The 14,256-nt window shown below is 43.8% G+C and overlaps 2 protein-coding genes across 2 annotated transcripts in view; one reads left to right on the top strand and one right to left on the bottom strand.

Annotated features, from left to right (window-relative positions):
* Positions 1–5,688: 5,688 nt before the first annotated feature.
* Positions 5,689–14,256, top strand: part of T265_08575 (hypothetical protein) — a gene marked incomplete at both ends in the record, with an annotated part of 35,057 nt that continues 26,489 nt past the window's right edge. Inside the window, 2 exons of the mRNA XM_009174420.1 lie at positions 5,689–5,732; positions 10,949–11,047. Of these exons, the coding sequence (XP_009172684.1) occupies positions 10,971–11,047 (77 nt within the window). The remainder of the gene's footprint in view (positions 5,733–10,948; positions 11,048–14,256) is intronic.
* T265_08577 (hypothetical protein) overlaps positions 14,094–14,256 on the bottom strand; it is a gene marked incomplete at both ends in the record, with an annotated part of 8,627 nt that continues 8,464 nt past the window's right edge. The window contains one exon of the mRNA XM_009174422.1: positions 14,094–14,235. Within this exon, the coding sequence (XP_009172686.1) occupies positions 14,094–14,235 (142 nt within the window). The remainder of the gene's footprint in view (positions 14,236–14,256) is intronic.

Below are 14,256 nucleotides of genomic sequence, written 5' to 3'. Positions count from 1 at the left end.
CACGCAGGCAAGGAAGAAGTACCCACCCAACTGCGCACTGATGATGTCTCCTCGTATGGTGACGAAACGTTTGCAAGCCAATTGCCAAGCTCGGCGAACAGATCAACAGCCATCTGATCAACAACCAATAAATGAGCTATTGGTTTGGATTATTTTTTGTAAATTCAAACAGTAAACTACACCAGTATCCTTACTTTCTGGAACTGTGATGACCTTCATACTCTTCGGTGGAAGCCTTTGGAAAAATCTGTTTTTTTCGTCGGCTTTATTTTCCGGAATCTACTTTCAATCTGGGATGTTTGTTTCGTTACACTGAGCTTTTGGATAAATTTTTTTATTCGTTTGGGACTTTTCAGTTGCAATGTATGGTACGGTCCTATAAAAAATTAGTTTCGGGCTTCTGAGAGGCTGATGCCAAAATAATCAGGACGCCAAAATGAGTGGTGAGCTCCTTGGACTGACATAAAGTGTAACAAACTTATCTACGGGGCGTCAATTTATTTCCAATAGAATAACGGAATAAGTAATTCATAGTCTGTCAGCGTTCTTCTCAGAAAATAACCATTCTTAGCTGAAAAACTGTCAGTCTATGGTCGAATAAACGTGACGCCAAATTTGTGACCAGGTGATGATGTTACGTTCTCTCTAAGTGCTTAGTGGCTACTTGTGGCCAAATGATAAGGTTCAGGAGCAAGGAACCCGTCATCTAAAATCTTCTCAGGGTTTAAAGCGCGTCTATACCGATGTGGTTCGTTAATATGGATGACTGTTTGAGTTTCTCTCTTTACAACCTCGCGCTCACAGTTAAATCAGTTCCTCAGTTCATTGAAGGTTTGAACAAACGCTATACCGCTCTTTGCTGGGCGATGTTCTTTACTGAAAACCTTGGTCACATTACCAAAAGAGATGACCAGTGATATCATTCTGTCGCATTCCTCCAGGTTTTTGGAGTGAACTTCCTCATCCTCTTAACTCAAGATTGAAAAACTCACCCAAATTGTATTCTATTGTTTTAGCCTATATACTTCATAGGTGAATCAACCTGCCATGACAGAAGCAAATTTACGCACGGTCGATATTTCGTGCAGGAATTTACTGGACCTGTGGGAGCAAGACCAATTCGTTTTAGCTTCTGCCGACGTGATTAATGCGTCAACTAACGTGTTATCTATGGGTAAATCTGGCCACACCATCTTGATTGTAATGAAGGCATGTTTCACAGCCTGAAATCGCTGGAGGTGCTTAACCTTTCACTGAATCAAATTTATACCCTCTCTCCATGGCCGGATGGATTTGGAAACCTTAGGGTGAGTCTGTTACAACCGAGTTTGATTTCGCGCTACCTTACGCTAATGGGAACAAGGTCAGACACAATGTACACATGTCTTTCCTCAAGGCAGAACACTTCTCAGTCGCGCACCTTTAGATCAAATGAGATTCTCCTTCCAACTCATGTCTGCTGCCCAGCAACGATGGACACAGCTGTCCCACGTACACAAATTCTTTCCAAAAAAAGAGGTATTGCTGTATAACTCGTTGCCGTATTTCACACGTCAGCAGGTACCAAAATGGCTTTATTAGAGCTTTTTTCCTAATAACCATGAGAAATATTTTCACTTGGGCTGCCATGCCGGAGATATCCACCTTTATGGTCTCTTCGGAGAGATTGCTTTGTGTTGTAGAGGGTTCAAGTGACCAATCATAAGCGAATAATTGCGGTGATACAATTGTGAAACCTTATGTCATTAAATACAGTATAAATATGAAAATTGCACACTGCAACACCTGAAAAGTTATCATAACTTGCTGCATATGTAGCGTTTTTGTTACCAGTTTCTATCCAGATTGCCTGAATGAGTGTCTGGAGGTGTAGACACCTCAGAATGATTATAGTGAGCTAGCACTAAGTCCATTCGCTGTCCACCTTTCATTCTTTTCTTCACAACAAGATTTTCAAGTAAATCATGGTTGTACGGCAGTGAAGCACCTGTGTTGAACATTGATGTCACGCAGTCGATGATGATGATCATGCATATTGGGAATGTCTGTTGAATTCTGGAGCTTTTTGCTCGCAGCTTACTTGGTCATTGTATACAATGGATAACATGCTAGGACTAACATTTTCATTCTGCACTGAGAACACACTCAAAAAGCACACAATGAAAATTCTTTCAACGATGTAATTCCTTCCAGAACAGATCACGTTGGTTCATTTTCAATAGTTGGTTTCTCTATCTGGGTAACCTATGCTCTAGATAAACGTTTTTCTGGGGCAGACAAAACTCGGTCGACCGGTTTACGTCTTGATTAATGCAAGGTGGGACTAGTAGAAGGCGAATAATCAGTTTTTTTCTCGAAAACTGGCCTAAATTGACCACTTATGAGTAGTTTTCGATCATTTAAATAAATCCCGCCCCTTGTAATCACAAGTTTTGAATGAGCACACTTTAGATTGCCTAGAGTTGTAGTGTGGTCTCATCTCCTGCAGGAAACAACGGATGTATCTGCCAAGGTTTAGCGCACCAACAGGTAGTCAAAAACGGAAAAACAAAAAGTCAGTCGTTCACATTAGGGTTTTATTGATTACTTGCCACAGACGACCACTCTATCCTCCAAAGTGTTTAGCGGCCACGTTAAAACTACCCCGGTTTCTTCGATAAATGAATTTCACTCAACCTTGCTTCTAACCTATACGCAAGAGGCTTGACAGCATTCGTTTTGTGTTGTCTGACCATGTTACAGCTGATGCGATTGACGAAGCCCTGTTTTGGTTTTTACCTTGTGTTCACGTGGGGTGCAGTGTTTCAAGCCTCAGCATTGCCGATGTCCTTTTAAGACCACACACGCAGCACCATATTGGTTACGGGCTAACCAATGAAGGTAGCTCAGTCTCCACTTGGTGCTAGAATCATGTAACAGGCCGTCAAGGTTGTTTTTCTCTCTGGCTGATTGTGCCGCTGGAGTTCACACGTTTAGTGTTTTGAACATGCTTTTAACACTATGTAGCTGGCTGCATTTTAAAGCAGTGAACTTTTGAGATCAACTTTTTCGGTGAACGGTTCATAAACCCTCCGTAGGAGGTATCTCCAGTCAGGATGACCCAGTCAGAAAGCGACGAATTTCATAACTGGGTTAAAATTATCTTCTTTTTCACCTCTTGAAATGTAATGCGTTAGTGGAGGTGAGATTGTTTGATGTGGAAAACCTGATGTCTGAGCTTGCGGTTTTCTTCGAACTGTGCATCGAAATCATACAATTGTTTTGACGCTCAACTATTGATGAGCGTAGGAGCGTAATCTGTTTTAGCATTTATCTGTTTTTACGATGAACACATACAGGTGAGAATATTGAACTTAAATATTATTTGTCTGTCACAATATACTGGTAACTTCCGGACCATATGTGACTTTTTCGAAGCTCAATAAAGCGGGCACCGTGTTTGGGTTATCCACTGGGTAACATTCATGAAGCACCCCACGGAATGGACTGGCGTCTTAGCCTAATGTTTCGGTGACCAAGAGCTGCCTGTTTAAGGACTGTAAACCAAGGATCGAACAAAGACTTCTACTTATACACTGCGTACCGATTTGGTTTTTACTGTAGAGTCGCCTGGAACCCAAGTGGATTTCTCGTTTATGATGTTTTTAAGCAACTGAGTGTGCCGCACCAGGTCGCCTCATGTTTTACCTGGTACGATATTTGAGATATCGCAATAGGTTGTTGTCCAGGCGTGACACTGAAAACTCTTTGTCAGCCCAGAACTGGTTTCAAACTTCTTTGGGCTCACCAGTGATATCTTTGACTTTCAAGCAATAAAGGTTCCACTATGAAAGAACACACGCATGATGAAGCTTTGCTACCGGTGGAATCGCATGCTCCTGCAACCCACGTCGGTGAACCTTGCTCTCCGGTAGGGTGATTAGTGTATACAGTGAGAAACACCCACCCACCATATGTTCAAATCCCTTTCATTAAGCATTTTTCATTGTTTAGTGGGTAGAAGCTAGATGAGAGTTTTCCCGGATCAGATGGTTCGCTTTAGTTCACTTGAGCCTGGCGAAAACCCCGACCAGACTAATGTTTTCAAAATAGACGCGCTAAGGTGCAAAACAACCTGTGTTGTAAGACTCCTTCCATTCTGTCCACCCCGGTGTTTGTCGCAGCTGTTACACGGAAGTTTTTTTGATCTCCTTTGTCTTCTGCACTGAGTCCGTTCTTCCCTTTGGTTTCGAGATGGCTCATCGCAACATGTTTACTGGTTTAAAGGCAACTGTTATTCAGCTTTGTTGTAAATGTCTTGCAGTCCTTTCGGAGATGTTCTTGAAACACGATAATTCCTCGTTTCAGAAGACCATGGCAAACAATCGGTAGTCTTTGTCTGGACAACGTTTCGCTTTTGACACAAAACCTTCATGAAGCTAATTGAACAGGTCACCAAATTGGCCAGGTTATAAGACAGACGGGGAACCAATCAGTAGGTCCTCTGTAGATTATCACACTAGATCAGTGCAGAGTGTCAATTAACGACTATTGTCGGCTAGCGTGCTTGCCAAAATTTTGAATTGATGGGTTGGAGAAGTTTCAGATGTGTTTCGGGCGGCTCTTGTTCGTTAATCTTCCACTTCCGGGTGCTTCAACTGATGATTAACCGCAGTTGCCACTGATAGGGGTTGTGATTGCTGCGACAATCTTTCTCTGTTCCGGCTTTGTTGGCAAAGTAGCCTCCTAACCAAGAATTGAACCATTCTTCTAACGCACTTTTAGACAAGTGAAAAGTCTGGAACGAAACGACGTGGGGTGCAAATGATCGCCGCACGTATAAAAATACACAGAGGTTTTCACATTGTGGTATAAGTCGAATTTCGTGCGAATTGGGCTCTGGTGCAATACAAGATCGCCGGAAACTCGCGGATTGTGTCTACCTGATGAGCCCCAAGAATAGCGGAATCGGTTGTCGGAGATTTCAGCAACCACACGAGTAGTATATCAACGATTCTAGTTCATTCGTTTCCAATAGCTCCGCTTTTTGTCCAGCCTTAGGTTTCTTCTTATCGATAAAAGTAACCTTCTATCGTTCAAATGTCGCGCTAGAAACACTGATCCAAGGTGCGGTGTTTTTTACCAAGTATACCCTTGAAAGAGATCATCAACGGACTCAGAGTGCGTGCGGACAACAGAAACGCCACATTTGAATCATACCTCATGAAGGACGGACAAATATAACACATAAAATTTGCCAAACACATTTCAGACAACCAGTTTTCGCCCATTTTTAGATCTGCAGGCGAACGGTTTGCTTCTAAGTACTGGATGATCCACACTTTCTCCAAGATCCCCATCAGTCCTCAACGACTGTTTCATTCTGCCGGGGTTGAGGTTACCTGATGACCTCCAAACAAAACGAGATGGGCACTGGATTTTTACCGAACTGCAACTTGATACCTTCACTGTCGACCGGCCTGAGCTCTGTGGTGGCCGTTTTGTCACACATTGACGAGAGATTCATTCAAAGGTATTTCAAAACCCCATGCATAATGATATGAAAATGAGCGATGAATAAAAGACCGTTTTTATCTACCCATGTAGCATTTGGATCTGTCCTTCAACTTTCTGGAAGGATCTGCTCTGCTTCAGTTGGGACTACTTCCCAATTTGTCGTGGCTTTCACTGACAGGAAACGGGATCAGCCGTTTACCTCCTGATCTGGCTGAGCCCAAACTGAAGGAAGATGGGTGAGTTCTACTCAGAAAACTACCATGTTTCCTTTGGATTTCTTACTTGAAGCGTGGTTCACGCTGTGTAGTTGGCGGTATGACAGGAATGTCAGGAACGGGACACCTGAAACGCGACGTCTGCAGATGACCTAACAAGTTGCTGGGGCACTTGACTACCCGCGGACAGCCAGGTTTTTATCCTCACTACTCATCGGTCTTCACAGAACCCCGGTGACTATTTATTTGACCAAAAGTTACCTAAGCGGGATAACTCTGTATCTCTAAACACTACGATCACTAGGCCGTTCGTTATTTCGGTGTCGATAGGTCGATCAAGTGAATCATGGTTAATCTACAATAGCACTGAATACCGATGAGAAAAACTTCACAAACTGGAAATCGATCACTCTGACATGTTGATTTCCATGTCTGTAAGTATAGATCATACAGCATACATCCATCATACGTGATACACCATGCCTTTTACATCCATCATACATATACATATATTTAAAACTTACCAAATCTCTCCCACTGTCAGCTTTGGCTGGCTTCATGAAGCTGCTTCCGTAGACCGTCAAAATGTTCACTCATCAAATCAGCTATAACAGTGGTTGGGATGGGACATCTCCAAGGAGAACTGTCCCCTTTTTACTGGTCACAACTGAAGTAATTCAGCTATTCACCTACTCTCTGGTTTGACCTTGAGCAACTAGTCGCTTTTGTCGCGAGTTGAATGTGAGAGGGATTTTCTCTATCAAATCATGCGCTTCTCGCGTGAGGGATCTTCTGTAGCCTGCAGTAGCGCTTAGTAGAAAGGGAACTCCCTGGCTACTTGTGAATATATATTTCTTGTGGAGTTGGCGTATAGTTTCTTTCCTGGTTCGACAAACGTTTGCTGTCAGTATGACTTTCAAGGATCCACAACTTCGAGGAATACACTCATTTGCATGTCAATTTGGTTCTAACGGAAAAGTCAACTGAATTCCAGCTGAATCTCTCGTTTATACTACCCTTCAATTGAATGTGCAGCACGAAGGTCACCTCGTGTTTCACTTTCGCGATATTCCGAATCTTTCAGCATATTTTTTTGAAGTGACACTACTCACAAGGTTGACTAAAACTCCTCAACAGTTCACGACCGGTTTCACCCTTCATAAATGAGGGATTAGGCTGGGATTTGGTCGAGTTTCCCGGTTGAAAAAAAAACAAGTTACCGTGCAAATGAATGTCTTTTCTAATTTCGTACATGTTGAATTCAAGAAAACTGAGAGATTGACGGAAACTTGAGAATAGCGCCTACCTGACGATGAAACTTAATAAGGCCGAAACCGATCGGGAGCAGTGGAAGAGCTTTCGGCAACCTTAAAAATGATTTTAACCTTCAATGATTTTAATCTCTGTATATAAAACACGTCTCTTTATGCCAGTGGCAAGCAGTTTCTAACTTTTCGGTTGATTAGTGCACAAATTCACTTCCCAAACAGAAGTTGTCCACTAAAGATTGGTGTGTGTCGCATTGGCGTTTATTCTGCATCTTGTAGACGTGCCAAAGAGATTCGATGGTGAGAGCTTCAGTCGTTGGATCCACAAAGTTTTCAATATAGTTAACCGTTTCATGAGTATAATTCATGTCAATCATCGTTTCGATTCCTTGGTATGATGCCCACACATCGCATATGATGATTGAGCCGGGAGCGACGCAGGCCTGGATTGTGTCCATCCAAGTGGCCGCAGTTAGATCTGGCACTGCATACATGAACACCTCTTTAGTTTCCCGGCAGATCCTTCCGAAAAGTCACTGCTGGGGAAGGACTTGCCCTGCCTTTTTTACGGTGAGATATTAGCGTTTCATCGATCTCGACGTATAGACCTGGGCCGCCGATAACTTGTTGGAGTCTGCAAAAGCCGCCAGGCGCAAACTTCGAGAAGAAAGTTGGTCCAGTCAACAGTGGTCATGTGGATAATAGATAATACCTCTGAGCAGAATTTGATTTTTACCAAATTTTTGGAGCAGCAATAAATGAATAGAATTACTGTCCTGAACTCCATCTTAGACCACTCCAGTCAAGATCCCTTTCGAAGACCGATTTTTTGCCGACACTGTCGAGCATTACACCTTCACCTGTCAGAAACAGTTGAAAGTGTCATTTGGTGGCGATTGTTGCATAAACGTTGCTGACGGATCACTCCGTGGCTTCGGAAAAAACGTATTGCCGTCTCCTCGTCATGAATGAGAGTTGAAAGCATCAGAAAGTTCATTTAAGGTTCTACATCTGAACGAAGAAAAGTTTTGCACAAAATGGGCCTAGATGCGGATAAGGAATTGTTTTCACCAAAAATGGGTCAAGGTTGTGTGCGTACATTAAATTGGAGCTGGCAAAAAGTGGCGAAGCTCAACTTTTCGCACATGCACTTTTTGCATTAGTGACTGAGCTTCTCTGAGAAAGATCCGCTGTGCCATTTCAGGTTCACTCATCTCTTATTTACAGTCCTGGATAGTTGCGTATTTATTAAATTGAAAGGCATGAGTAGGCATTGAGTTGTGACCGGCCAGTAAGCCTACTGTTCGGTTGTCATGGTCACCATTGTTACGATACTCTATCACCCTCATTATGGATTGCAAAACCGACCTGACTTAGTGAAAAGCCGAGAAGCAGTTGTTTAATCCCTATTGGAGAACACCGGTAGTGTGCATCTCACGGAACTCCAGGGAATTGTGAGCCCCTCCGTGCTGGTAGTTGAGACCTAAAACTTTCGGCCACGAGCTGCAGCTTGGTTAACTCGCAGTTAGACAGTATGCATCCTCACTCACTCACAAGTTTCACATCACGTGGTCAGATATTGATTTTTCCATCGAGTGACGACTCCTCAGCCGAATAGTCTATGCGACTTGTGAAGTAGCCTTTGCTCCAAGCTACTTAGAAATTGCTAATAATATTAAGAGATTCGGAAATGTTCAGGTGAGCTTTCGTCCTTTAAGCGATCTCATTTTCAGGACAGAATCCCAACTTTCCAAGTTCCAAGAATCTTTACAGTGTCAACAACAGTCGTCGAATCCCCCTGTCAAATAAGGATTCGTAGAACGGCAAGTCTTTTTTGCATGCTGGTCATAATGCCATGTCGCGAAGTTTTGGGACAGTAAGGGGATGGACAGATTGTCAATCGCAATAGCGATGCACAGCCATTGGGCAGCCTCCTATTCATAGCTGGCACTCAATGAAGGCACCTTAGATCGACTAAGCTAACAGCCCCGAAGAACACTAGGAAAGCAAACGTCGCGTTGGACATATATGTGGATAAAATGGGAACCCAATCACTGTTCCTGGCTTTCAGGAACAATTCTGCTGATGTGACACTGGACAGTTGTTTGGCAGGATCAGAGGTCAATCCTGAGTTTCATCACAGCGAAAAGTACTTTGTACATGAGTGGTAGTCAATGCTCTTTGTACATTTCCGAATAACTGGGATTTGTAGAGACCAGAAGTTCTCAGGTCGCTACCTCTTATCTTGTTACTATAGCATGTTGTATGCACTGAACTTCTCGTTTTTATTTCCCCTGTAGGGGAGACCAATTTATGCTGAAATGCTGTACAGCTGTTGCATCGTCACCAGTGCACATCTCAGGAGGAGTTTCAAACACGCAACCTCCCGGGTAATAGTTTGAAACTTAGGCAAGATATAGAGCCACTCATTTTGTCGTTTTTAGATTGGTATACGATTAGTTGAGATACCATATCCACTGAATACCTGTATAAAAGTGATACTACTGATGAGGCATGCGAGTAGTATGTTTGCTTCTCGCAAATTCGCGTTGCGTCTTCTTGAAAAGGAATTTGTGGAGCCGCTTTGCAGCATTTGCTTGGATTCGAGCAACCGTCAATGAATATCCAGAAAAATTTAAGAAGACGCGTTCAAGAGAAGATGGATGTTCCGTCTTTTAAAATAAGATGCACGTGAACGTTTGCTCCCCTGTCCAATAGTCTGTAACGGGTCAGTTGGCATTTTTTGATAAACAACTCTGCAGCGGAGGCCTTTTTCCTTTCACCTGTAGACTCCGACTAAACAGCTGGTAGGGTTTTGTCAGTGACCTAATCTCCTGAGCTACGTGCTATCAAGGTGATGCTGATCACTTGAAATCTCTTTTGAATAGCACGGTAGATCATCCAGTGCACTTTGCAAGGGTAGTCCGTCTGGAAATTAGACTACTTGAGAGCAGTCAGAAAGACATGGTCGTTACTGAGACAAGATAGAATTTTAAAAAATGTTTGAAATAGATTAGGGGACAATCGATTTAGAAGATGTTGTGGACCACAGTCTCCTTAATGCCTTCTTATTACCGTGAACCCCGGTCTGGTTAACCGCCTGATCACCTGGTGCGCTTGAACAAACCAGAAGAAGTCAACGAAAGTGCGAAGCGGCTGATCTATTGATCACTGTCGCGTACAAGATTACAACCCATCTGTCAAGGGTGAGTGAAGAACAATCAATGAAATCTGTCCCAACGAAAGCGGTCATTCCATTGGCTGTTATATGGTCCCTTCACGTTCGGAGCTGGTTCTCCTAATGGGAGGTATAACCCAAAGCGCCTTTGTCTTGGTCAAAAATAAGTATCCTCGGTGTCCCAACTACTTGTTTCTTCCAACTTCTCTTGAAGTAGCTTTAACAGACCGAACAACCTCTTCGGTTTATGATCTCATGTCTGGGATCATGTATACTCTGACAAATGGTGTGTGAAGGATTCGTACTCTTAGAATGAATGTACTTTTGAACCGCCACTAAACACCTTTCAAAGCCACGCATACAGTTCGATTTACCTTCCCCCGACATTAGACATTACTATCAAATTGAGACCACTGTCATCCCAGTTTGGTCTTTGGTTTGTTCGTTGAGCCGAGTAACTTGTCCCCCGGTTTATGCAGTTGTAGCCCAGTTGCATATCTTGTACACATCTTTGTCTGAGTGTCTGTAAGGTCTCTTAGCTGCCTGAGATAGTTCTGGATCCTTAAAACGAGAATCAGCAGATCACAGTATCTATGCCACTGCCCTCTGTAAGACTTGAATGACAATGTCACTTTCGCCTTTCTGAGTACCACTCAAGATGAAAGCACTGTAGCCATTAAAATCTATCTTGATTGCTAACGTGGCCGAGTTTGTTCCTGTTTGAGTCAGGTACTTTTTATCACCAGTGCATTGTTTATTATCTCTCTGTTCCCCATTCGTATATCATGCAGAACGGTGAAGCAACGCTTCCCAATGCTGGAGGTTCTTCAGTTAGACGACAACAAACTATCCAGAGCCGAAGATTTTGCCAGTCTGGCGACTCTTCCAAAGTAAGTAAATTCGGTTACTGTAAGCTGCATTTAATTCCATGCCAATTGTTGCAACTCTCTCCGGCGGTGGAAGGTCGAACATAGGGGGGCGAACGTATTCGTTTGTGAACAATAAAAAGGAATCTTCGTGGCCCATAAACTGAATGCCACTCTAAGAAAATTAACCTCTAGACCGGGGCAAAACCAAGAGGAACAATGTGATATACCAAATTGACTGCAACAACTACAACAAATTCTACGTCGGACAAACTGGGAGGAGACTATGTACATGAGTAAAAGAACACAACGCGACCGTCAGGAGACAAGACCCCCTGTCCTTGACATCCATACACGAAGACCAAGAAGGCCACAAATTCAATCCGGAAAACGCGAAAATTTTGGCATACGGAGACACAAGACACGGACAAGAATTTCTGGAAGCTTGGTACTCTACGGCAGATTCGAACGATCGGTTCATCGAACTGGGTCCAATTTACGCAGCCCTACGTACAAAAGACCAACATCTCAACCGGAACACTCAAGGAGGATCGAATATTGGATTCGCAAAGAAACAAGGAACTCCTTGGAGTCAAATCAATAAAGGTCACAAGCCGGGACTCGAAAGGACAAAGGCCACTCCAGTATCGACCAGATTACGACGGCAGGGGATGCCAAGCTCAAAGGTTACTTGGGCATCGGCGACACAGGACAACGGAGCAACCAATGGAACCGCCCGACCGAACAACTAGTCGCGATCAAAGGACATCCCCTGCTAGCAGCACGTATATTAACACACACGTAACACTACTCAGCGCATAATCACCAACCCACCGCTGCGCACCACTAAGCTCCCCAATAACGCACTGATGATGTCACCTAGATTGGTGATGAAACGTTTGCAACCAAACTGCCCAGCTCAGCGAACAAGCCAACGACCATGCAGTGCTGAGCTCCAACAAGTCAGAAATAGCCATCTGTCGATTAGGAGTTGAGTAAACTCCGTGAAAAAATTCTTGCAAACGTTTAAATTGTATTGAACTGTAGAGTTGAGTAAACTCCGTGAAAAAATTCTTGTATTGAACTGTAAAAATTTTCAAGGTGGCTTACCAAGTGAGCCCTGAAATTGTACATCGTTTCCAACTGCATTTTGAGCCCTCCAATACAATAGTTATGGAACCCACTAAGAACATTTTGATCGATACGTATACACACCTGGTCACTTGTCGGACACTTAAGCGACTGAGCCTGCAGTAAAACTGCTCACCAGAACCATGACTTCGACAAACATCTGAACGGTGTGGGAACGGAGGAATATAAAAATACTCTCCAATTTATATGCTGGCCGCTAAAATAGCAAGTTGTATCGTACTGTTCAAAACATTAAACAGTTTGATGTCCAGTTGGCGAATACACTCACTCAGAAGATTTGACCCAAACTCTCGCTCATGGTAGTCTGAAACTAAATGGGTTTCAAAAGGCTGCTCAGTCGATATGGTATATTGAATGTTTACGTGCATGGTTGGACACAGCACACTACTTACGAAGTCGCTGAGAACCCTCCTACAGTCTAGACTCGGTTTTGATCTTCTCAGAGCTCATCAGAAAGGTGTAGTCCCCGAGTTTTCATCAGCCTATTTGTCGGTTCGATGCAGGAATTCGGCATGTTAGCACGACAGCTTAATTACGATGTCAGCTTATATAATTGTTGCTGTCGCTTGGTTGCAGAGATACCCCCGTGTGAAATTTTGAGTGGGAGCTTTGCTTGTGAGCTCCTTGTTTATTACCGCTGACCCTACATGACTTTCTGTTACTACCCGTTTTGCCAATTCAACAGAACATACATCTTGTAAATAATGGATGACTGTCGTGTCGTGGGCGGCCGTCTATCGATTACTCCGGAACTGATACCGCCAGACTACGCGATAAGGAGAAGACGGAAAACCCGGGACACGGCTGTACTTCCAGGTCCGATATACAGCGCTTCTACGTAGATATAAAGGAGGGCTAAGTGGTCAATTATGGTTATTCGCTTGTCCGTTCTTTCCAGCCAATGGCGATGTCGTGACCACTTTCACACCCACTCAGCTGGTCGCATGCTGCCAAGGCGTGTTTGGTAAACTCCGCCAACGCACCCGATTTCCAGAACGTGTGCTACCGATGGTGACCTTGGGGACGCGTAGTTCTGTGCACATGTACTTTTGTTACGCATGTCGTCATTGTCTTTGGTGCCTTCTTCAGATTGGTTCAAACTGCACAGTTGGACAGCATGTGACTTGGTAGGAGGGTATGCACGAGGTGATGGAACATCTGGGTGCTGTTAATGCGACCTCTTTATCAGGATGGGACCCATTTGAGCTATATTTGCCCGGCGAGATGAATGATGTGGAGTATAATGGATGTCAGTGGATGCGTGCAGTCCAGATTGCTTGAGTGGGTGTAGACAGTCCACAGTACAAGGAAATAGGTCCCTTAAACGTTTCATTTGTTCCATTCCATTAGGATTTTAGAAAATGTGGGAACTAAATGGGGTTTAAAGTTGTACCGTTGTAAATTATCAGCGTCAGCATTGCTGCTGATGTGAGTAGTCTGCTTTTCATGAATTTTTTGCCTGCTGTTTGCCAACTGAGTTCGAGATTGCTCACTGGTTAAAGTTCAAACATACTGACCGGGAGCTTCGTGATTCGAACCCATTTCGACTGCTCCTGGACAACCTGGCAGTTTCTCGGCTTCCTTCGGGTGCCATGGCAGTTGGGCATCACTCCTGATGCAGTGACTCCATCCAACTTTGTTTTCACTGAAAGACTTGAAAGGCAGTTGCTTCGATGCGCAAGTTTATCCAGCCGACACTCCTTCCTTAGTTTCAAGGCGCTTGCATGCACATGTGGTACACGTGACATATCAATGTACACACCTGGTCGCTTTCCGTTGGTATCTGCTTCTATTATGGCGGCTGGAGAAAACGAAGTGCACTTCTATAGCGGCTGTGCCAGACGAGCGACACTATGTTAATTTACCACTTGCTTCTTACCTGTCCGCACAAAACACATAATGATGTCCTCTGAAGTACTTATTTCGCTCCGTCACGAAGAGACTGGACCTTATCGTGGTGTGGCGGTTTGTGTGCCTCGGCGACCCACTGAGCTATACTGGGGGGTGTCCGCGCGACACTCACAGAGTCTCTCATACCAGGTTGGTCAATGGTTAGAGGTCTGACGAACACAGTCTCCTGG

This window comes from Opisthorchis viverrini (genome assembly GCF_000715545.1).
Source record: "Opisthorchis viverrini unplaced genomic scaffold opera_v5_228, whole genome shotgun sequence".
Classification (NCBI taxonomy): domain Eukaryota; kingdom Metazoa; phylum Platyhelminthes; class Trematoda; order Opisthorchiida; family Opisthorchiidae; genus Opisthorchis; species Opisthorchis viverrini.
This window is presented reverse-complemented; position numbering and strand designations above follow the sequence as displayed.